The 24801-nt window shown below is 33.7% G+C and overlaps 5 protein-coding genes across 9 annotated transcripts in view; 2 read left to right on the top strand and 3 right to left on the bottom strand.

The window, feature by feature from the left end:
• Positions 1-14534, bottom strand: part of LOC116342734 — a 42909-nt gene extending 28375 nt beyond the window's left edge. Inside the window, exon 1 of the mRNA XM_031770452.1 lies at positions 14302-14534. The gene's annotated coding sequence lies outside the window, so the exon portion shown is untranslated. The remainder of the gene's footprint in view (positions 1-14301) is intronic.
• An 809-nt stretch (positions 14535-15343) lies between these two features.
• On the bottom strand, positions 15344-17261 carry LOC116342892. Of its 4 annotated transcripts, XR_004201280.1 has the most exons (7): positions 17089-17256; positions 16602-16768; positions 16356-16516; positions 16181-16280; positions 16051-16101; positions 15729-15977; positions 15344-15662 (listed from the first exon to the last, which is right to left on the bottom strand). XR_004201280.1 is itself a non-coding variant. In XM_031770687.1 (6 exons), exons 2-6 carry the CDS (start codon positions 16713-16715, stop codon positions 15894-15896), a joined length of 510 nt encoding a protein of 169 aa, XP_031626547.1. In that variant the 5' UTR covers positions 16716-16725; positions 17177-17261; the 3' UTR covers positions 15344-15893. The 4 variants fall into 4 exon arrangements, 3 of the variants coding, with proteins under 3 accessions (XP_031626547.1, XP_031626545.1, XP_031626546.1); XM_031770687.1 differs by having other exon boundaries at positions 15344-15977; positions 16602-16725; positions 17177-17261; XM_031770685.1 differs by having other exon boundaries at positions 15344-15977; positions 17076-17257.
• Positions 17262-17798: 537 nt separating this feature from the next.
• Positions 17799-22194, top strand: LOC116343025 (ubiquitin-conjugating enzyme E2-17 kDa). 2 transcript variants are annotated; one of them, XM_031770893.1, is made up of 4 exons: positions 17799-17997; positions 19186-19254; positions 20633-20918; positions 20999-22194. In XM_031770893.1, exons 2-4 carry the CDS (start codon positions 19211-19213, stop codon positions 21122-21124), a joined length of 456 nt encoding a protein of 151 aa, XP_031626753.1. In that variant the 5' UTR covers positions 17799-17997; positions 19186-19210; the 3' UTR covers positions 21125-22194. The 2 variants fall into 2 exon arrangements, with proteins under 2 accessions (XP_031626753.1, XP_031626754.1); XM_031770894.1 differs by lacking the exon at positions 17799-17997 and adding an exon at positions 18870-19001.
• Positions 22195-22297: 103 nt separating this feature from the next.
• On the bottom strand, positions 22298-23301 carry LOC116343120 (proteasome subunit beta type-3). Its single transcript, XM_031771026.1, has 2 exons — positions 23095-23301; positions 22298-22996 (listed from the first exon to the last, which is right to left on the bottom strand). The coding sequence occupies exons 1-2, from the start codon at positions 23129-23131 to the stop codon at positions 22416-22418; spliced, it is 618 nt and encodes a 205-aa protein (XP_031626886.1). The 5' UTR covers positions 23132-23301; the 3' UTR covers positions 22298-22415.
• Positions 23302-23412: 111 nt separating this feature from the next.
• On the top strand, positions 23413-24779 carry LOC116343118 (abasic site processing protein HMCES). Its single transcript, XM_031771024.1, has 2 exons — positions 23413-23545; positions 23647-24779. The coding sequence occupies exons 1-2, from the start codon at positions 23526-23528 to the stop codon at positions 24650-24652; spliced, it is 1026 nt and encodes a 341-aa protein (XP_031626884.1). The 5' UTR covers positions 23413-23525; the 3' UTR covers positions 24653-24779.
• Positions 24780-24801: the final 22 nt, after the last annotated feature.

The following is a 24801-nucleotide window of genomic DNA, read 5'->3' as shown; positions in this document are numbered from 1 at the left end:
CAAGTGATTACATCGTCTTTCGCCTATTTACAGATGCAAAAATCAATAAAATAATGAGTACCAAACATCGATTTTTCTTGACCGTTGAATTAATGCCAAATACATTCCAATTAGGTGATGTGTGATTTTATTGCACGATGATAAATATTATCGAGAATTTTATTTAGACACTTTTCTATATGCGAAACGAATGTTTACTGGGAATTTTTTTTTCTGAACAAATTACTTTTTTTGTCGAAGAAGAAATGATTTTTTTATTTTATTAATTTTATCAGCATGCTAAAGCATACACCGCGAACGAAAAAGTTCTGTTGCAATGCGTAAGGTTGGACTTGATTATGACGTGAGACAATTACGTTGCCATAATTGACGTATTTTTGAGTTCATCAGCTATATCGTTTGCAAATCAAAGAATAATTTTACAAGCATGGAGGAAAAAAAAAGTACACAAAGTCTTTACTCAAGCGCAACACGCTTTTGCTGTTTAAAACTGATTGTTGAAGGTGCGAGAGTATGTTATTGTTCACGCAACGCATCAAAGAGTCCTCCATATATAATCACTTTCACGCACCAATCGAATGGCCAGCAACCAAACACTCAATTACATGTTTTGATTTTGTGTATAAGTTTTTTGTTTTGTTTTCGGTTCGGCCAGAGTAACATAATCTGCACAGACAATCTGTTCCTTTTCGATGGTCTTCTTTGTAATTTCTTTCGTTCTTAGCCTTCTTCATTTTGGCATTTTATCTTGCAATCGGCAATAACACTCTCTTTTAAACCGTATGAATATTATGCGAATATCATTGAGTTTGCAATGTTTTCATGACGACCAAAATCGAAACAACCAAAAAGGAACAAAACTTTTGTATCATTTGGTTTGGATGTTATTTGTTCATTCAATATAAATCAGGCACCGTCATTGTATCGACTTGCGTAACGTATTTTTTTTCTTCTTCATTTGCAACACTTCAGACAGCGCGAGAATCGTGCTTCTCTTCAAATGGTTTGCATCACATTTTTATGCGATATATTTGCTTCGTGCACGCATCAATACATGCAACATGGAAATTCATCTACAAATTTCCAAGAAATAACGTTCTTTTCACATTTTTTCCCCTCATATAATTGATTAATTGACATTAGGTGGATTTTATGGACTTTTTACATTTTAAAAAAATCGTTTAGTCTTCAACAATGCACGACTGATGACTCTTAAAAATTTGATACTTTCATCTTTTGCTGTTTTTGTGTGCAAATTTGCCTAAATATAACTTTTCAGCGAGTTTAATTAGTTGAAATTCGTTGAACAATCATTTTCGCTTTCCAGTGGCAGTCGAACCTTTATCGATATCATCGTTTACAAAGTGAAAGCAAAAAAAAAGAAGACTTATTGAGTGTTGATTTTGTTCACATATCGTAATGAAAAGAAAAGAAAAAATGATTTTTTAATCAACCGATGATTTAGAAGCACCTTTTGCATCTCTTGTCTTACCCATATAAACGAACCAAAAAGAAATTTCTCATTTCATTCGACAACAAAATTTAATAAGTATTTTTTTAGTTTTCGTCTCTTGCGAAATACCGAAAAAATCGCGTTTTTTCTTCTTTGGGACTAAGTATCAGATACAGCTCATAAATTTTCGTAACACAAACGAAACAAAAACGCCAGCAACAACAAAGTGTTTTATTTTTGTGTTTCATTGCACTTTTGTTTTCAGTATTAATCATACATGATATATATGCAGCTCTGTTTTTTATATGGTCATCAAACAGTTGAGTGCTGCCACAATTACTCGATTTATTGCATATCCGTGTCCCGAATATGAAATCGAACAAATGAAGAAGAAAAAAGCAACAAGCCCCACAGAAAAACGACACCAAATGAAATGCATTCAAGTCAATCTCAAATTCAATTCAATCTTTTTACACTGAAACTCCAAGTCACTTTGGCATCCAATTACTTCGTTTTCATCGTTCTTACACACACACACGCACACGTACACTGTTCATTCTGGGCGAGCGAAAAACAATCAAAAACATGAATTAAAGGAATACCATCGCAAATGCGCACACACTCTTCAAATTTACAATAATGATCAACGGTAAATTTTCAGATTTACTATATTAAATCCATACTCAACATGCATACTCAATGTTAAAACCACCTCTTGAGAACTGTTCTTTTTGGCTTTTACACCGAAAAAATGGCACCGAATGCAAAATTTCGAATAAAAGGAGAGAATAAACAGAGCAAAAGCATTGGAAAACTTGGATCATGCATTTTTAATTGCATCACGTTCATGAATGCCCAGTTGGCGCACCAAGATAAAACTGAAAAGAAGACGAAAAATATTCTCAAGTGGAAGTAAGTCATCACACGGTTCCATCCAAACATTTTCGGCTTGCCAAAATGTGTTGATTGCGTTTGTAACCAAAAAGAACGGCACTCCTTTTACTGCCAGCTAAAACGCTTTTGGCTCAAATGTGTTGAAAACACAGCAAAAAAAAATGGATACACATTGCACGTGCAAAAAATCGTTGAAACCATCGTCGCCTGACTTACATTGTTTAATGCTCTTTAGTTTATGCTTCCGGATACGCATCGATTTTAATTTTCACAAATTCAGAGTGACATCGCAAGACAAGCGGCAATGTAAACAAATAGATGTGCGATCAAAATGAATATACGAACATTTTCTTTACATTATGAGCTCGAAAAGAGTGGATGTTTATATTTATGACTCACCCGTTGCGAATTTATTGTGGCGTGAATTTTAATTGGTTTTTTTTTTATGAAAAAAATTCTTAATCATTTAAAGCACTTAAAACAGTATGAAACACCCCCACATACAACAATAATGTCCATTAAGGATAGTTATTGTTGATGAAAACAATAATAAAAAAACACATTGTGGCACTCATCAAAAACACACTCAACTGATAAAAGTTCTTAATTTTTGATCTTTGCTTGAACGAATGCCCGAGGTGTCCAGTCCACCGGAGGCCTCTTTTCGATCTGAGCAGTAAATTTATGATTACTTGCAATCACGTTATGTTGTCGCTGTGTTGACCAATTTGTGCGCATGTTTAATTAAAAGGATCGATGAAATTATTGTAATTATAATGTATGTTGAATGTTGTGGTTGTTATTTATTTTCTCAGCTCACCGATTTAAATACTGTTATTTCGCCACACACTTTAGGCACTCGGCTTTTCTGTTTGTGAAAATGTTAAGTATTATTTAGTATGTAACGGTAATTGATTGGCAATAAAAATATACGCAAATTGATAAACGTGATTGTGTTTTGTATGTGAAAAGATTTTTTTTTGTGTGTCACCGAATATGTGCATATCTGAAATGCAAATACGTGCAACATTTGGACATCGCGACATTTGTAATCGTTTTGTTACATCGCACGCAAAAAATGTCATGGATGTCATTTGGTAAGTTTGCGTGATTCGCCAAATTTTTGTTCTTCTCCTTTCCATTTGATAATCTCAACGGCACAATTCGTGGACATTGGACTTAAATCACATGCACATAAGTCGATATTAATTTGAATATACATCACATTTCGATGAAACCTTTCAAATCGAATCATTTACACAGCAACTACTTCCCATACTTTAAACATATCTGACTTTCAGCAATTGATCACAATTAAAGGTATATCTGTGTAAGTGTGTGTGTTTTTCTTCTGTTCACGCATCAAATGAATATATTATTGCATCCGATCTAGATTTCCTTTTAAAAGATTTATGGCGGTAATGAATTGAGAAATTTCCCCTATAAAATATTAACAAACTATAGCTTTGGGCCATACATGAGTCAGACTTCATCTCACGGCAGGCGGTCGTGAAAAAAAATACATCAAATCCCAAAAATTACACACATTGGCTTCAATGCGCCGATCCGACAACAGAGATACGCGATGTGCATCGTTGCTCGTCGATTTGACCGCTTCGAGGTCGTTTCGTATCTCAAAGGTGGCGTAATAGTAATAACTTTTTGCCAATGCACTTTCTTCTCAATCTCGCTGACATTGCCATTGCTCGCATTTGCGGCCAAAATGAGAGAAAGTCAAAATCAATAAACACCATGGATAATGAATGCACTTCTTTTTTTTGTGCTGCACTCAATCTTTGTCTGTCTGTCTTGCTTTTTTTAAAAAAAAATGTTTTTCCTTTTTTAAATCGGTTAATAGTTTTCCGATGCAAATGTGAATACAGCGTGCGCACATAATTTTTTTTTTATCAAGAACGATCAACACGCAAAAAAACACATCGTGTTATTTCGATCGATTTTATGTATCTTGTTGAGAGCATTTTTTGTCTGTACACTTTTTTATTGTTGAACGGCTTAAAAAACGAAATACATCGATTTTATCTGTGTTTTTTTTTGTTTCTTGTCTGCAATACACATAAATTTGTTATATCTTTAATTTCAATAAAATGGAGTCGAGAGCAGATTTTTACTTTTTTTATCATGTGTTTCAATCGATCATCAATTATGGCTGTGCGTGCGGTAAGAAAATTGAGCGTGAAATTCAAAGGTAAAACTGATGCATAAAGAGGAGAAAAGGATTTCGTTTCCAATGCAATACACTTTCAATTATCAGCGGAGGAGGTTTCACCATTTTTTCTTATAAATATTTGCCCACTGCTTCTAATAGCGACAACGAAGATTTGCAAACATACTTTTAATTGAGCAATAACATGCCTCATTTATTGTAAAATCGCCACCGGCTATGCGACAAACATGATTTTGACGATAGATACACGTATAATACATTAAAAAAAATAAGCGAGTCCAGAGTTGGAACCTGCGGAGAGTGAATTGCACGACTTGATTCATCATTGGACAGAAGCGTTTTATTATATTCATCAATTAGCAGCCTTTTCTTGGTTTGTTATTTATTACTTTCGCTAATTGCATTATTGTGGCTGGCTTTTCCGTTGTCCATGTTTCTCGGAAGTCTATCTGTCTGTGTTTCAAAAGCAATTGCACATTCGATTTTTATCGGTGTAAAATTTAATTGCAGAATAATGATGATGAAGATTTATTCTTTTTCTGTGATTTTTGCCTTTAAAATATGCTTTTTTTCGAGACAACCAAGGAGAGTGTGATCGAGAGAGAAAGAGAAAACCAAATGAAACAAAACCTATCTTCGTCGATTCAATTTACATTCAACTTAACGAATCAAACACTTTAGCAAAAGCCAAAGAAACGAAATACAAAAATATCCACATTAAATAAAAGACTATTATGAATGTTTATTGAAGCCTGTATGATTGGGCCGGCGATGATGACTGCCACTTTTTTTCAGACCTCTGAAGGAACAAATAGACAGCCGTTTTATAAATGATCCTGTGGCAATTTCAAATAGACTTTTTCTATAAAGCAGAAAAAAAACCGAAACAGTTTCGCGAACCATCAATCCATCGAATGATTTGTTTTCCCTTTTTTCTCATTGCGTTGCATTTATGGTCTATGTAAATGAATAGCCAGCCAACAACTGGCCAAATGAATAACAACAGCAAATATTTAACGAGTCTGATAAACGATCGAATGTATGCGATAACAATCGCAACCAAGCAAAAAACAAACTGGCAAAAATTCTATATGTATACGCACATATAGCATCAAGAGTTATTAATAGTTTGCGAATGTTGATCATTTATATGGCAGCATCTCCTTTGGCTTTGAATTTTGAGTATGTATACATTGCCAAGCATATATGTAGCGTAAACCACAGAACGTGAACGGAATGCGTACAGGAATGGAGGAACGACAGAAAATAGCATGCATTCATTGTCTATATTTAAAATTTCACTATCTGCTCCGGTTATTCACGGAACAACAACAATAACTAGCAAATTCATGCCAATAACACTTTTACTCGATCATATTTTAAGGAATTTTTTTGATCCCTAATGATCATTACGAGTTTTTCGTGGGAAATTTATATAATTGTCCACTTGACTAATATCGATGATAATACACACTGTTGACGCTTATATTCATTTTGCTAAAGGGTAACCGAAAAATCGGACGATTTCTTGCGAGTGGACAAAAGAAAAGTACCCGTTTTCAGCTCGTTAATTATATTAAAAAGAAAAACTACGCTGTATTCATTTCATTCATTGTGTTGACAGACAATTCATTAAGATTTTCGTATGTTTTTCTTTTAGTAAAAGCCACTAGACTTCTCGATTTTTTGCGCTCATTTCCGTTGGTGATGGTAACGCACTTTGTGTTTGTGAATTTTCGATGAACCGTTTGTACAGCCGCAGCACTCTAAAATCATATTTCATTCTTCAAGAAATTAATCGAAAAACAAACACCCTTCAGTTCACTTTGTGTTTACTTGTTTCAATTTCACACAACATAAATTTTATATAAATTTTTTTTCATTTGAAAAAACATAGGAAGAACATGAAAGTGCCAAAGAAAAGAGAAAAAAAATGTGTGTGCCTGTGTGTTATTATTCGGAAATGTTTCTGCGAACGAAAAAATTCGGAACTGTGAAGTTCTTTTCTTTGCCAAAGTGTGTTTACGTAAAATTCTTGTATGACGTGACATTGAGTTGGAATAAATATCGATATTAGAATTCAATTGTCATTCAATAAATTGGGTACAAATTTGATTGGGCGTAAACATCTCTATTTTTATTTGAGCTCGGATGACAATCATTCCATCACCATACACATCGAAAATGACATTCGAATCGATTTTCATTTCAAACAGCAACTATATCAAACGAAATAATGGTTGCCAGGCCCGTTCAAAAAACACAAACGATATCTTAGATTTGCGGCAAGTGAAAAACGAAAACCAGATTCATTGAAATTGTTGTCTTAAAATTATTATTATTGAAATTATTGTGCGTTATTATACATAGACTGTGGTTGCTGTGATGTTGAACATGTTTGTTGATTTTTATGTAATCGAATCGAATCTGTTGTGATAAAAGTTGTGTCACTTCATTTAATTATAATATATGAGCGCCGCAATGATTTGTTTTCTCTTTGCATATAGAATGGCAAACAGAACAGTTATTGCTTCGTTATTTAATGCATTCAATTATTTAACGCGCCTGATACTTCCCATTTAATATTTGAAACTAATTCATGTTGTCGCAACACAAACATTACGATTATTATAAGGGGCAACAAAATTGTGTGCGATTGATATGCGACAAAATTTTTAAAATTATTGCTCGACCCAAATTCAGTGTGCAATATGCATTTACTGAGAACCAGATGAGAGTGTTTAGCAATAGCCTGTTACGATGACTGCACTAAAACAGCAGCTGGCGCACACAAATTATGACACGCATCTTTAGCGTTTTGAATAGTTTGACTTGAATAGAAGTGATGACGAGATTAAAACAGAAAAAAGGCGTTTGCCAAAGTCAATTGTCGGGAGAAACGATTCCATCGCCGCCCGAATCAAATGAAATAGTGCTTGTCAACAATGAAACATTTTTTTATCTAAGTATTCTTATTAGATTGTTTGCCAGCCACCTCAAGGCACATTCAAAACAACAACCACATGTCTTTAGAATTGCTTCGTGCTTGTGTGTGTGTGTATTTAGTGCGGTGTAAATTTGAAATAGGATCTTTAAAAGGTTATTTTCAAGAGATAGAAAGAAAACACTTGCACGCAGTCAATTATAAACTACTGCACAAATATAAACACTGCATTTGATATCGATTTCAGTAATCGTGTGTGCACAATCTCGTGAATCTTTCAATTGACATTTTAATTTCGTCAGCAATAGAGATGAAGCTGTGAAACACCATTTGAATTGATTCAGACACTGATAACTTTTTCACTTCGTTGCTTTTTTTGTACAACTCTCTCGAGTGCTCGTTGCATGCTATTCATTCGATACAATAGAATGAAAACAATGCCATGGGCATTTTTTATAGACACCAAGCAATAAAGAAGAAAGTGCAAACAATTATTTCACTAGTTTTCGTTGTTCACCGTAATGAATATCCTAAATAATAAAATGCATCGTCGAGTTTTTGTTTTTTTTTTTTTAATTCAAGTGTCTACTTTTTATTGGCGTTGTTAAGGCTTTCGCTTAACATTTTCCTCGGAGTTTTCATTCAACACCTTATTCCCTTTCCGCGTGCAAAACAATGAAAGTTAGATTCATAGCAATGGCCATAAGTAAAACAAGTGAAATTGAATATACGACATATCAAGGGGTCCATATATAAACATAAACTAAAATAAAGCATAAAATGAGCAAAATGACTAGTTATGTAGCCAACAACGCAATGGGACTCCGATCCAACGAGAAATCAAATCCGATCATAGAAATGTTGGGTATGGCGGGTATCTGGCCGAATACTTCAGGTATTCGAATTTTTCGGGCGTTTGCCAATATTAATCAGTTTTTACTTGATTAAAAATAATATTTCGCAAAAGATTTCGGGCCAATTTTTCGACGTAAAAATAATAGTATCAACGTGAAATATCTGCCAATCTCCCAAAATCACTGTTACGCTTATTGCCTTAATTGTTTCCAATTGCGTTATAAAAGTGGCTTAAATATGATCGTTTTTCTTTTAAAATCGTAGTCAAAAAATCACCTTTTTTTCACTATCGATACACTCAATTTGAAATATAAATAGATTTTTAGTCAAACGCTGTAACAATCTCTTTTAATGTTGTAATTTTTCATGTTTTTATGTTCCCCTTACGCTACATGAAACCGTAAGCGGCTTAACAATGTTTTGTGAAAGAGGCGAAAAAAACGTAACAAGGAAATTTAACTGAATCAGGTGAAAAAGAATTAAAAAAAAATTCTCAAAGGTTTCCCTATGACAGTTTTTACGCTATGTTTGGCCAAACACAAGCACTACAAATTATAATGCAATAGCAATAGCTCTATAGATTGTCACGTTTAGCATCCGTATTGTATTGATTATTTTAAAACAGTAAAAAAGTCGACGACAACAAAGTAACATTTTTGCGATAGAATCATTGTGAACGGTTCTTCATGTACATTGGTTTGTATTTGTGCAAAAACATTGATATTTAAATTCAAAAACAAAATTACATCGATTTAAAATCACATGTAGATGATAAAGATAAGATGCAAGGAAAACAAATTGGTTGAGCCTTCACAAATTTAACGGTAAATTGAACTTTTCCAACTATAACAAAATCAGCATCGTGTTGATTGTTTATATAAACGCGCATAAATTCTATTCGAGTTCAATCGTCAGAACAATTAATGGAAATCATTACGAAAAACATATACCGTTTGATTTTCCTATAATATCGCACAAACAGTCAAAGTTCCGCCGCTTCATTTCTTCAAAGCGTTTTCATTAAACTTGATTGGAGTCACATGTACAAATTGTGGCCATGGAGTGTTTCCCATTTTAAATATTTTTCCGCTCCTTCTCTCTCTCCCCCCCTCTCTCTCTCTCTGTGTGTGTGTGTGTGTGTCTCAATTTGCTTTGAAGTGTGATCTCTGCCAGACCGAATATGAGGGCTGCATCGTTTCGATCAATATTATTTTAAAATAGTCGCATCATCAGCGTGAAAAATTAAATACTTGACTGGGTTAGACGAAGACCTCTCATATTGTACATTGAGACCGAATTCAAATCAATTTTACAACTGGGCAATGTGCTTTTGAACACTGTGTAGCGATAAATTATAAACAAAACGGCAATAAAACTCACTCCAAGATAGATATATACAAAGATAAAGCGAAAAAAAAATCGAAACAAAAGTCGCGTTGCGGCGGCGCTATCTCAAATTTCATCGGTCTGTTGTTTTGCGATGGTTTTATCTCTCCGTCGCTCATTTTCAATTTAATTTGTTCAGTCATTGCAGGAATATATGTATTTTTTTTTCTCTTCATTATTTTTGTTTTTATTTATTGTGATTTGTGCGAGGCATTAAGCATGTGTTCTTCGGTGTGTCTTTCTCGTCGCGGCATTATTCGGCCGTTAATGATACCTCTCAACACAATTGCGCTTCAAGCCGAAGCACACATTGCCGATCGCATTTAAAAACTCTCTCACTATCCAGTCAGTTTTTATTATTGTTATTAACCTGAGTTGATTTTACAACTATTTCGTCTCTCTCTCTCTCTCTCTCTCTCTCTCTCTCTCTCTCTCTATCACTCTATGCGCTCTTACGTTTGTCATTGCTATTTCATTGGGCATATTTTGCATAGATTAGATTATAGACAGTGTCCTATGGTAAAGTTACAGCGAAGAAAAGAAGTAAAAAAAATGTCAAAATACGATAAATAATGAAAAGCGTGGAGCTTTGTTTGCGAGCATGAAAGATCAGTGGCATTGAATTTGTTTGCATGGTGGATTTTATGGAGCAAAAATGTGACAAAATGCACGAGAAAAAATGTTCAAACAACTAAGATCATTTATATTGTACTCGATCACATGCTTTGCAAATACCATAAACAAGTTAAATAAACATAAAAGGGAACGCTCCGCTGTTCTATTGCAACAATATAAATAGATTTTGTAACATATATTTTTATTTTTGCATTTTATACGTCATAAATTCGCAACAGAAAAACCGTTTTTTTGTTTGGAAAAGTAATCGAAATGGATATAACTGCTCCTCCACCCGATTCGATTCCACTCACCGTCAAGAGGCAGTTTTTCAAACAGTGGTTGTGAGTCGAAATTAAATAAATAGTCAAGAAATGATATAAAACATCAATGAAACACTTTGAAGTGATAAAAAATAATGAGCTCAAGAAAGTTGGAAAAAAAAATGTTGAAAGGGCAAACGGTTCAAGTGTTACTGATCGCATTCAACTCAGAGTCAAAACATTTGAAATGAAAGGCAGAGAGAAAAAAAGATGCAATTTGAACGAGTCAAACTGCTCTCGATACGTTGGCACTGTGGCATATAACTGTTATCATAATGAAATTTGCATTTGGTCCAGCGTCTTTCAACTGAATTAAATAAAAAAAGAAACGGAGAAGAAAAAACGCATAACCAAGACATTTATTTACACCGTGTTCACACTACACAGGTATTATGGATGATAGCGATTGAGATACTTGAATTATTTAATGAACTGTACGACTGCAACCGTAGAGCAATCGTTGCAACATTTTTTTTTGTTAATATGCATATTCACAATCGTTCCATGGTTGGCAAATCGACTCTCTACATTTCTTCTGTCCCGATGGAATAACGCAGAAAAATAAATTAAATGCTTTAAAATGCAACAAAATAGACAATAATCGTGGACTTGAAATATGGAAATGAATGGTTGCGCGAATTTTGCTTGCAAACCCAACAGATCACATCTTTTAGTTTATGAAGAAAAAAACACACATCATGGAATGATCTCATTTATCCATACTTAATGAATCCACTTACAATCATACATTTTCATTTATTTTGAAGAAGAAAAAAAAGAGTATATATGCAAAAACACAAGAAAATTTGGCTGAAAACACGCTTGATTTGCTATTTATAACAAGACGATTTTCGATAGAGTCCTTTTTATTTTCACGGGACTTGTCATACCATCCATTTGGTCGTACAATTTGCGCACAATGAAAGATTTGCAACACAAATAAGCGTGAAATCGCACGATGTATTTGCCATCGTAGCTGCATGATGCATGCACCAATTTTATGAACTAGCCGCTAGTCTTCAAGATCAATTAAGTGATAACAGTGGCACATAAATACATTATCATTGCAGGTAACAAAAGGCGACTGTCGGCTTTGATGCGATCCACACTCTGTTACTATTGGTTTTTGAAAATACCCGATCAAAACTGAAGAAAAAAAGAAAATATTATTTCCAATGTGCATAGTAAATCTGCGTTGTTACACAGTCGCACAAACAAAGGAAGAGGAAAAACTTCCAGTCGAAGAAGATATATGATTATTGGAACAAACATTTTTCGGACTATGTTGTATCGCGCTTTATCTGCTATTGCAGAGTGCGCCGCGCGCAATGACTCAAGACAGAGACTCAAATGTGGCATTTATGCAGATTTCTAGTCGCTTTTTTTCCTGCTGCATTTACTTCAAAGTTTCTTTCATTGAGATTATCGAACCAAAAACACTGTGCACATATAGGTATATGCTAGCCACGCACAGACAAACAAGACTAAGACTGTTGATAATTACAGTCATCGTTTGCTCTCATAACATTACAAAACCAAATGAAACTTGTTTTTTGGTGCATCGCGCTGTCGCTTCTACCTTGCCTATAACAATTTTTTTCTTCTTCTTCTTCTGCGCTTCTTTCTATACAATAAAGATACAAAAAAAACCAAATGTACTATCAAAACGCGTGTTATTTCAATGTCGAAACAGGCTATTTGAGATATAAAACAGAGATTTGGACTTCTTGGCCAATGCAATATTATTCAAAGAACTACGTGCGTGTGCTCGACAAACGTTATTTAATGAGAATGGATTACATACATTGACGCAAAGTCGCAAAGACTATTCAAACAAAGATCGATGCAGAGAATATACAATTTCACACAGAAAATATTCAGAGCTTCAATCACATCAATTGATTAGGTTTCTACTTTGAGTTTCCATAAGATTTAATTTTCATTTTGAAATAAATAAATTAATTCAAATTTCACCTAAAAGATCGCTTGTTTCAAGTCAAATATTTAATTAAAAACAATTCACTATTCGCAGTGAAAGAGATTTTTGCATGAAATACGACCCATACGACCTTTCCTAGCTTGAGGAAGTTGACGGTTCTCACTGGTGTCGTTGTCACAGGTGAGAAATGGTGTAAGACCACTTTTTGTTCATTCTTTTCTCTATCGATATCGCGCCAAAACACACTTACGTCCATGTTAAATCCTAATTTTCATTGGCAATTACGTTAATGTTGGACATTTTCGATTAAATAAATTGAAAATTGTCATAAATAAATATTAAGAAGAAAAAAAAAACAAAAACAAAATATTGAGCAAGCGAAAGTACAAGACTGAAGTTTGAATTACATTTAACTGTATGTAAATATTTTAACGGTGATCTACGAACTGAGCGTTAAGAACTCGTATTTTTCAAATTCAAAGCCATTAATTTATGTTGTGCGCATTGCAATTTTTGTCTTCGCTCAGTTGTTGTTGTTGTTATTTTGTTGGTGTTTTTTTTTTCTCGCGCATGCAATTTACATGACAACGTACCGCAGCCGATGTAGTTTATGAATTTCGGTTGTTTTAATTCATGTTCTGTACACGTTTGTCTGAATCGCACCAACCGATTTACTTTATTCTTTGTGCGTTGTGTAACACTTGAAATCGACGTTGAACTTTTATTCTCTTTCATCCCATGTTTGGGTGATCGAGAAGTCCATTGGCGCTGGATAAAATAGCAAACGGTCATTCAATTTTGCATATCATCATGTATTAGATAAATCATTATCTAACAGCAAGATGTCATAAAAACTGATTCGACGAAGAGAAAAAAAGAGTCCATTTGACTCATTGGATTTCCGTTGCTGCAACCTGTTAGCGGTGATTTCAAACATTTATCGCGCACCAAACGTTTAACTCTTTAAATTATAAATCTGAATGCACTTTAATCGTCGATGTTATTACGTTAAGTGATCAAAATAATTATTACAAGCTGTGCGACTGTGCATTTCATTTGCTTTATATTTTCGATATTAATCGTGCAACTTCTGTTCTAACCATATATTCATATCATCCGCGGATTGTTTTCAGTTTTGGTTGTTGTGTGGCTGTTTCGTTGTTTTGTCAGTGAAAAGAAATGATCAACAACGATATATCCAACAGCGAAAATAAATTGCGAATCGTGTAACCATGCCACAATGTTAAGCATTGACTTCTCTTTTTTTTGTGGTTTTCGGTTGTTGTTTTTTTATGCGCGCTATGCAAATCAATATATGTAAAACAAACATGACAACAAGCAGTGCAATTCTTTATAGATTCCGTAAAAACGATAAAATTGAAAACTATACACGCCACCCAGAGACGACGAGAGCGAAAGAATGAGCCAAATTTACGTTTTTCGTCGCCTCATTGAAAGACAGCCAGGCATAAGAAGAAGAAGAAGCAGAAGCTAAAAAAATGAGAGAATGCCTTCTTTTGGAATTCAATTCTCAGTTTCACGATGCAATTGTATCAAATATTTTAGAATTGTGCAATTTTACAAGAATGAAAAAAATCAAAACAAACCAAATAATAAATAGTCTATGTTTCTAAACATTTTAGCAATTGTATGTTTATATTTCTATTCTGATCATTCACATCATCATGAGAATAAATTATGTATTACCTTTTCAGTATTCCGTTGCTGTCGTTTCGGAGCGAGTATCATAATTGTAACAGTTTCATTGCGATCGCTTGCACATGCATTCAGATGAAGAAGAGGAAGAAGAAGAAAAATTGGTATCACGTAAAAAACACTGTCCTTTTATTACACTGTTTATATTTATACAGTAAACTTCACTAGTTTGAGCACATTCAAGCGATTTCCGTACGACAGTTCATTATTATATGCTTTGTAATAGATATACAATTTAAAATTAAGCCGACAAAAAGCAAAAACAACCATTTAAAAAAAATCAACAACAAAACATTCACGCTAATTTGTTCTGCTTTGAATTCTTAAAATTTAATCGTGCTTTTGAATTTCTACTTTTTACACTTGATGACGACCATTTGGCACGATCTTTTCTTTTTTACATTTAAAGTTCGAAGGTTTTCACTGTCTATATCTAAATTTGGAACAAACAAAAAATACGTAATGTACGATAACCAAATTGGCTTTTACAAACAAAAGTAAGAGCACCCATAAAATACAAATGGTACACACGTTGAAAAAAAACAATTTTTAACTGAAGCACAAAAACAACGATGCGACTCCGTTCGTTACTCGTTTTCGACTGATACATTTTTCGCGCATGTGAGAGAAAACTGATTTGTTTCGATTATGGTGTGTTCGTACTTCGTTCCGCACACTGTACGGTAAGAGATTTTTCATAGCGCAAAACTCATTCGTCGCACATCCGTGACGCGTTTCAATCTGGAGAACTGCGTGAACGGCCTTGTGGCAGTGGCGCGCACACTGCATATATAACGACTGCATTTGCCGATTTGCTTAAAGGAGTTGTTTATCATTTCATTAAGCAAACTAATGAGGCTCGGAAGTCGATTTGGATGCGCTCGAAATAAAGTTTGCTTAACAAGCGCATTGATTTGATCGCACGGTATTCAGATTAACATCTATCTTATATATATAAGCCTTGGCATACCTCCAACATTCACTCTGAATATCAATTGTTGTTACCTGTTCAAGTGGAATAAAACTTCAATCATTTAAAATCGCTTTCGTTTATTTCGCATCAAAAAAAGAAGAAGAATCGTCTTCGGTGTAAATGCAATCAAAAACAAAATCTTACAAAAATTTTAAATTTACTTGTGTCTCTTTTTCTTCAGAAGCGGATTCTAAATTAAATATAAATATGGATAAATGATGAGATTTTGACAACAACAAAAAGCGACGATGTTAAATCGTTGGACGGAATTATCATTATAAGACCACGTATACTTTCTCTCCGGCTTGGTTGCATTAGGAATATAAATCGAAATATCAAATTCGATTGTTCGATATATAAAAAAATCATTTCTAAATGCCTATAATACAATGTAAATGGTTATTTGTTCAAGAGATTCACGCGAGTAAAAAAATAAAATTCTTACATAGATCTCGATGTGATAGCAATAATTCTTTAAAACTTATCAACTAATTGAATGTTTGTGTGATTTGAACGTAGTTGCCGTTTGCAATAGCAATTCATTGATCCGATTGCGTTTGCTGTAAAGCTTTAATTCTACTCTAATGGCTGTGTGAATGGATATGCATGTTTATGGCATCAACAGTTCAATGTTGGGTGATTGGATTTGGAGGTAAATTTGATATTGTGAGAACACACACAACCAACAGTATATCTGAAAATTCAATTGAAATCAATTCAAATTATTCGATTGATAAGGCAGTGAAGAAAGCAGTAAAGATACTTACATTATAGCCCATCCATAACCAATTTATGAAGCATGCATAGGTCGCTTCCAACTGAAAGAACATACCATATTTTCGCTCAATTCGAAGTAGATTCAATGTTTCAAATTTCTCATGAGGTTCAGTGACTTACATAAATATAGTATCCATACAAAAGCCAAATACCGAACAAGAACTGGAATATGCATCCACCTCCCCACAAGATGAGCCATGGCAACAACCATCCTCGAGTACTAAAAGATAGAAAGATTTTTGATATGTATAAAAGTCGTCGGAATAAGAAATAATAATAACATTTTTAGTCTTACCTGATCTTAATGCCAAAGCAAATCAAATAGGCCGACAATATCAGTGCAATAAAATACACAATCCAAAGTACACCATAGAATATCATCGAGTTCCGAATGTCTGTTTCAAATAATGGTGAATACAATTGGGAAGAATCGCCGCCGCTTAGTGCATACACCACCTGTTGAAATAAGAGATCAGTTTTTAATAGGTTCGGTCAGTTACAGTCAAGCATATAGAAACCACATGTGTATGTTATTATTTACCATTGTAATGAGAACAATAGACATTGCAACTGTATAGGCAGCAACGGCATAACTTCCATGTTTCAAACTGTTTGTCCAAATGCACGGTGACCAACACGAGCTAAGCCAAACCATTTTGAGTGTGCTTTTAAATTAAAGAAAAATGTTGAAATAAACTCGAGAGCGATCTGCGGATGTAATAAATAAATAAACACACATTCAATTAGCACATTTAATGGAAAACTTGATGCCAATTAAATAGTGATGACATGTTTAGGCGAAGTTTTTAGTCTTTCAGTGTTAACTTTAAAATTTATCATGAAATAAATAATTCGGTTGAATTTTACTCAAAAAATAATTCCAAACACTTTTTCTAATTTTTCAAAATTATAATTTCAACATAAATTGAACAGTGAATATGAACGACAACTGTCACGCATAGGCACGCCCAGGTATGCTTCACGATCAACAAACCACTTGCAACTATAACTTTACCTCACTTATTTACCTTTTTTAAAAGAAAACGTTTATTTTATTGTCCTTTTTGAGAACTCGTCTGTTTTATTAGCCAAATTTTAATGTAAAAAAGTGCTTACATTCAGGATGAAATCGAATTAAATCCTTTGATTACGAATTCGCCCGCTGCTTGTTATTTAAACAATAAACAAGTGGTATTTATTTGACGAGCGCAACACACACTCGTAATACACAAGTTAAGTTGGTTTGGAAAGAGAGCATACATAAGGAAATGTAAAACCAACTTCAGAATTGATAAAAACAGTTGAATAAAAAGTAATTGATTTGAATAAAAAGCGAGCTCATTTTTATTTAAAAATTAATTAAAAATTTTATTGAAAAAAAAAATATGTTTAGAAATTCGCTTCTTTAAGAAGAAATGTGAAAATGTTTGCTTTTTAAGTCAAAATCGAATTGAATGTATGATTCATCGAGACGACGATGTATCAATACGTGAATTCATTGTAATATGTGTTAGAGATCGCTGTTTCACGGCAAATTGAAAATGTGGTGGTGCCAGCGTTCGGGCAAAATATTTTGTGGTCATGACTTGTATTTAACATCGCTCAATACTAGTTCATCGCGCAATTCGTTCGCTCACCAATACACACAAATCGTTACCTCGCGAGTGTAAACGTTTATTGTTGTTATTGGTGTATATATTAACGCATACATAACCAGTAGCTGAACTCTCACAATCGACTATCTATCATCTACACAGCACAAGTCACAAAAAAATTGTACTTTTTGTGTGTCACAGAGTATTTGCTACTGCTGGTGCTGCTGAAAGTGTAAATTACCGTAAAATTATTAAAAAGTGATTTTTTCAATTCAAAACTAAAACCAACGATCAAAACTACCAGCCATAAGTTGCCAATTTTTTTCTTTTGCATAGAATAAAGTACGTAAGAATTGAAATGATGCAATTTTCGAGTTATTCAAATAGGATTTTTTTTTCTTCTACCGAAAGAGTGAGACAGTACAAAGTGATTGAAGTGGTGAAATGGATTCATTTTTTTTTGCAAATTTTAACATTCAAAATTGTTCGAATTGTTTATAAATTCAAATCTATTTGATTGAATAGTGTGAAATTTGTGATTGACTGTCATCAATTCTACCATTATAAAATCGAAACGACGAAATGACTAGTGGCACACAAAGTTCTACTATGAATTCGAAATTTCGATCACATACGTAGACAATGAACAAATTATTATTGGCACAATTCCAAAAAATATGTGCTCACAAACAAACGATCGACTTCCCAACATTTTAAAAAATCGAAAAAAAAAAAAAAAAAAAAATCTTGCAATGAAAGAATGGTTGAAACTAAAACAGATGACCAACATTGATTGCATTTTATATACACACACATTTATAAATTTATATATAAAAAAAGTTTGCATCCAATATAAAGAATAAAAGTTTCGTCTCATTTCAACAGTATTATTTCGTCTTGCCATGAAATTGATGAACCTGATTTTCTGTTCTTTTTCTTGAGCTATGACATATTTTATTCGAATATATGATATGATGTAAATGTATGCCTGTGCACACACATGAATCGCACATTTGTACACAGACCGTGTATCTGTTAATGTGTTTGCAAATTCGTTCTTTTATATTCTAAATGTTCATACATCTGAACGTAAATATATGTGTATTCTTTTTTTCGTCGTTTTATTCGAATACTTCTTTTTAATTAAAAAATAAATAAATCGAAAACTCATTTCATTTTCATCGCAATCAATGAATTAGCATTCAATTCAAATTAATCGAACCGAATTAGTGGCGATATATAAAATAATAATTTAAGCTGTATGAGTAATTTGTCATTCTTTTTCTCATATTTTCTCGAATTTGAAAGTCATCAGAATTTGATGACAGGTACATATGATCTGGACTGTGAGTGACTCAGTGTTTATTTGTTTGAAAATTGTGCACAAACCTCGAATTCAACTCTTCTCTTACTTGCAACTGATTTTGCCTCCCTAGAACTATATTATTTTCATTTATATCGTGAACAAAGAATCGATTTTTCGCTAACGTTGTTGTTGTTGTTTTCTTTGTTTCTCCTTTATTTCAAAAGCAAAAAAACGTAGTGTTATTTCAAGATGTCAACTCCAGCTCGGCGCCGTCTAATGCGTGATTTTAAAAGGTAAGCATAACATTTTTATTTTGAAACGGTATCAAATGTCGGAACGAATCTTAATGCGATTAAAATTGTCAAGTGAATGTTGGTATTGTTGTTGTTGAATCTTGCACAAGAAAATATTTATCGGATAAATTTGTGTGAATGTCAAGCGTAAAAAATAAACATATTCAAAAATCATTGCAAACTAATTGTCTCGATATCTAAGTAGTTCAATACAGTTTGCGAAATGTGCATAATGCGGCCATTGTCACAGCCGCATCAGTGCTGTATAAATACGACGCTTGCAATTCATATATCACTTATCCAATCATATGCTCGTTCGCGGCGCACCATTCATCGCGTACATTTAACGGAATCGATAAATTGATGAACACAAAGCAAAGAAGCAAAAGAGTTAAATAAACTCAATGTGCTTGTGTCGCTGAGGCTGTCTGTGATACACACAACAAACTAAAGACAACTAATCAAATTGAAAACGGACAGATCAGGTTCATTTAACAAACAATTGCGTAACGATTTCGTTTTATGAAGTGGAAAACACTTTTTGTGTTTTTCTCCATCGTTTTCGATCTTCGCTTTAACAAAAAACTGCCCGATACTATCGAAGCGAGAATTTTATGGGCAATTATAACGATAGCTATTTTTTTTTTTCTTCAAAGAGTTTTGATAGAATGCAATTTAAAATCGAAATGAATATACAATGCATGGTGCGCTTCAATGGACATCATGTGTATTTTTATAAAAAAAAATTGTATAGAAAATGCAGTGAATACACGCTAGATTACTATGCAATTAAATTATTATTGAATTGCAAACGTGAACGCCATTCGACGCATTGAATTCACATGAAAAGTGATAGATAGAAGAAAAAAGAGTAATACACAACCCATCAGGCTCATATATGTTTCTATTTTGGTGTGTTATAAAGACTCATGTGCTTTGAGCGAAGGCATTGCAACATGAATATACATTAATTGCAGCATAAGTAATAATACGAGTAATTATGTGCGAACGAGTGCGAAACGTGAAAACTTTCGCGTTAGTTGTTGGAAAGTGTTTTACAGAAAGCAAAATATAATAATCTTGCATATGTTTTCGCCTGTTTTGAATGCGCCCATTTTCTATCACACACTTTCTGCTATAATCGAATATGAAAATGAATTTTGCTGGTGATGGTGATCCAGCCGATACGGAAATCATATTGGAAATAAATTGCATTTCCGTTTTGAATGGAATGCTGAGCCATTTCAATGGAATTTCACCTTTTTCTCATTTATTGATTTCACTTTCATTTCATTTCTCAATCGATTGAGACAATTCGTTTTTATCGTCTTTTTTTCTACTTATCTAATCGTAATTTCTTGTTTTTCGTTGTGCACAGACTTCAAGAGGATCCACCAACCGGTGTTTCAGGCGCACCAACAGATAACAATATTATGATATGGAATGCAGTCATATTTGGTCCGCATGACACACCATTCGAAGATGGCACATTCAAATTAACGATAGAATTTACGGAAGAGTATCCAAATAAACCGCCAACAGTACGCTTTGTATCAAAAATGTTCCATCCAAATGTTTATGCCGATGGTGGCATCTGTTTGGACATTTTGCAAAATCGATGGAGTCCAACGTACGATGTGTCAGCGATTTTAACCTCAATACAGGTAACATTTTATAGCATTTTTTATTTCTTTATTTAAATCAAACATGATAAATGCATTGTTTTCATTTGTGTGATTTACAGTCGCTGCTTAGTGATCCGAATCCAAATTCGCCGGCCAATTCGATGGCTGCACAGCTGTATAAGGAAAATCGTCGTGAATATGAAAAACGAGTGAAAGCTTGTGTGGAACAAAGTTTTATAGATTAGCCCGAGTATGTACACATTCGCCGAATCAGTAGAGGCAAACGCAGCAATCTATTGAATCACATTGAACTCTTTGAATCAACAACAGAACATAAAAAACAACAACATTTAACATGGAGATCTTTAGTAATAATTACAAATCAATACATAATAATTTTAATTACACAAATCATATTGATACAAATGATTGAAATTCAAAATAAAAAAAATGTTCGAGAATCAAGATATTGTCCGATCGATAGATGAAAATACGATATTTAATGTATCATTGCTATTTGTTTATGGCACAAATATGATTTCAAAATACTCTCAATCGTTGTGTGAACTCCGTAAACTGTCATCGAAATTCAAATCAACATCGATGACAAGTGTAGCCATTTTTATGTATTTGATGCGGGTTGAGAGTTAATGTTCAAATTTAAAATCCCAAAAATTTTTTTCCAGTGTAACCTTTGAGAAAAAGAAAAAAAAATGTTTTTACCTAATATGTATACCAGAATAACCTTCGATTGGAAAGTTTTTTTTTTTAGAAAGAAAGAAAGAAAGAAAATGTGTTTTATTTGTTGTGTTGCATTTTTATAAAAGATGCACCGCTTAATGCTTTCAATTTTGTTTTCATGAATGTGTCATCGGTGTGTAAGAATCATTTCAACCAAGTAGCATTTGTTCTGATCAATTAACACATACAAAAATACCTTCACACACATATTTATATATCCTTTATACACGATTGGCTTCTCATAAATATGCCATAATGCTTCACAGAGGTTTTTTAGTACACATAGACAAAATAAATTGAAACATAAATGAAAACAAAAAAATCTATACCATTTTTGAATTGGAAATAAATGTAATGATCGTTTAGGATGCTAACGAGATCGAACGAATTCCTATTTGTCTACATAAATTTATGAATACTAATTTATGATTTTATTTAAAATAAAAAAAAGAGAACGTACATTCTATTGTACATGGAACAACTACAAAAAAAGAACAAGATAACGTGTTGAAGTGCATGTAGACATGAATGATTGAGGTGGTAAATAAATGAATTAAACAAATTTAAAAGCAAACAAACCTGCATTTTTCTTCATTTTTTCACGTTTTTATTTCAGAAAGCACCAGTTTCTTGAATAAGATAAAAGGTATATGGGTCTTAAATAAAAACGAAGTGTCTTTTTAATTTCATTAATAAGATTATTTTATTTATTCCATAGTTTTAAACCAAAATAAATGACAAAATTATGATGTTGGTTTTTTTTTGCAAAAAAATACGGTGTAATTTTTTCCTCGCCTAATCTTGTCGTGTCTTCAAGACTTTCTTTGTGATTTTGTCCTTTTCGATGATGTAGACAACGGCACCCCAACCCGAAATAGCATCACGATCGAATGCATTAACCATGGCTTGTGAAATGCATTCAAATAGTTGAGTTGGTTCCATATCAGGACGCCACAGTGTTTCGCACATACCATACAATTGTTCCGAACAAGTTCCGGCCACAACAAAATCGTCCGGATTATTTGGGCAACCAATTAAATCCATATTACAAATGAATGGTTCGAATGTTTTCGGATCGAGTCCAGCAATCACCGGTTCAATGAAATATGGACCAAAACGACGTTCATACAGGAAACTCGACAGCATTGCTCCAAATCGTTTTGGTGTAATTGCACGATTTTCACGAACTTCGTACAAATTTTTGCGGAACAATAGACGATCGTGTACCGTCAAAATATCCGATTGCAAACCAACCAAACCGAGAAACATATGCGGATTGAATTGAAACACTTTTTCAAAATCTGTGGTTATTGTTTGCGCTTGAACGCCAAAACGCAAATCACTGCCGATGGCCACACAATCCTTGCCTCGCATTGCTAATCGACAATAAATGAAAACAGATCACAAATTAGTATACGAATCATGACAATCAAAAATGCCGACGTAAAATTTAATTTTCATTGAAATAACTTACCCACAACACAGCCACCATTGTATGCTAAAATTGACATTTTCTAATCTATTCGCTTCTTTTAATATGAATTCAATACAAATTCGCAACTTTTTTGCGTGAAAATGAAAAGAAGAAAAATTGTTTGAATACTCTTGTGATTTGTTGTTAGCCAGTGACGGACTATGAATTTGTGGTTAGGATGACAGACACAAAATCTTAGTCTTATTTCTGACTTGTAATGGCGCTACGGCGAATTTGACCGAATTCGACACGAAACGTTCGCCACACACATCTTTCATCAAAGACTGCAATGTAGAAAGTCATTTGACATTTCGAATACGCAACAAACACAACCATTTGAAAGTACTTCGCATACACACAATAATTGCGTTGTTGTAATTGGTGAATGTGTATTTCAAATTTGAGTCATTTTATAATAATACGTTTAAACTATGTGTGGTCGTTCGTGTTTGTATGTTATAGAGAAATTGAATTTTTTCTTATTTCGTTTATCTTAAAATCTTATTTTGAAGATGTCAATAAATATGGAATGTGTTTTTGGTACTGTTTCAGAACACTTGCGCCTGACGAAATATGCAAGGCAACGACATACAAATCATTGGCAAAATCAGAAGATAAAATACCAAAATGGGAGCAACCAGAATATCGAAATGAGTATAATTGCGGCCGAGAATACAAGCCATCGTACAATCTAGCGCCCACAGACATTTCACCAGTTTTAATATCGTCTGCTCACTTTGACGATGATGAAGCAGACGATGTGACACAACACTTTCCGGATTTGGAAGGGTTTGACAGTGGTGATGAAAATAATGCAGATAGTTCGAAACAATTGCTTGTGCCAATGATGTGGGGAATGATACCATTTTGGCATCGTGGCGATTACAGCAAACATGGCCTAACCACAAACAATTGCCGACTGGAATCAATGCTCGAATCAAAACTGTACAAGCATGCGTTCAATAAAGGACAACGTTGTGTGGTTTTGTGTGAAGGTTTCTACGAATGGCAAACCACCGATCCAAAAGCAACAAAACCATCACAACGTGCCGCCTATTATATTTATATGCCACAACCGGATGGTATTCAAATTGAAATTCAAGATACATGGCAGAAATCGGTTGAGAAATTAAATCTGTTGAAAATGGCCGGATTATTTGATGTTTGGACAAATGATCAAGGTGAACAGATTTACAGTTACAGTGTGATTACATTCGAATCAGACGATACGCTTGGTTGGTTGCATCATCGAAGTCCGGCCATTCTTGAGACAGAGGAAGCTGTCGCCGATTGGATTGATTTCAAACGAGTTAGCGATACAAAACATTTACTCAGTTTATTAAAACCAGCAAAACATCTAAAATGGCATCGTGTATCCAATATTGTCAATAATGCCCGCAACAAATCCGATCAATGCAACAAACGAATGGAAAAAGTGGAAAAAGACAACACACCAAAAAGTCCAATGATGCAATCTTGGTTGATAAGAAAACGAAAATCCATCGATGAAAATGAGAGCGATGAAAAGAAAATTAAAACAGAGTCTAAAGATAAATGATAGCATATTAAGAGAAAATTCCGATGACATAAAACAAAAATAAAGAAAATGATTAAATTGTGTGTATAATTTATTTCGTAAATAAATGAAATTGCCGCCAATTTAGTGCTCATAAAGCACGAAACGGCGAATTGGCATCGGGCACCTCT

The sequence above is a fragment of the Contarinia nasturtii genome, unplaced genomic scaffold (genome assembly GCF_009176525.2).
Source record: "Contarinia nasturtii isolate CC-2019 unplaced genomic scaffold, AAFC_CNas_1.1 Cnas_scaffold_928, whole genome shotgun sequence".
Taxonomy (NCBI): Eukaryota; Metazoa; Arthropoda; class Insecta; order Diptera; family Cecidomyiidae; genus Contarinia; species Contarinia nasturtii.
The sequence above is the reverse complement of the archived record's forward strand: the minus strand, read 5'-3'. Positions and strand labels throughout refer to the sequence as shown.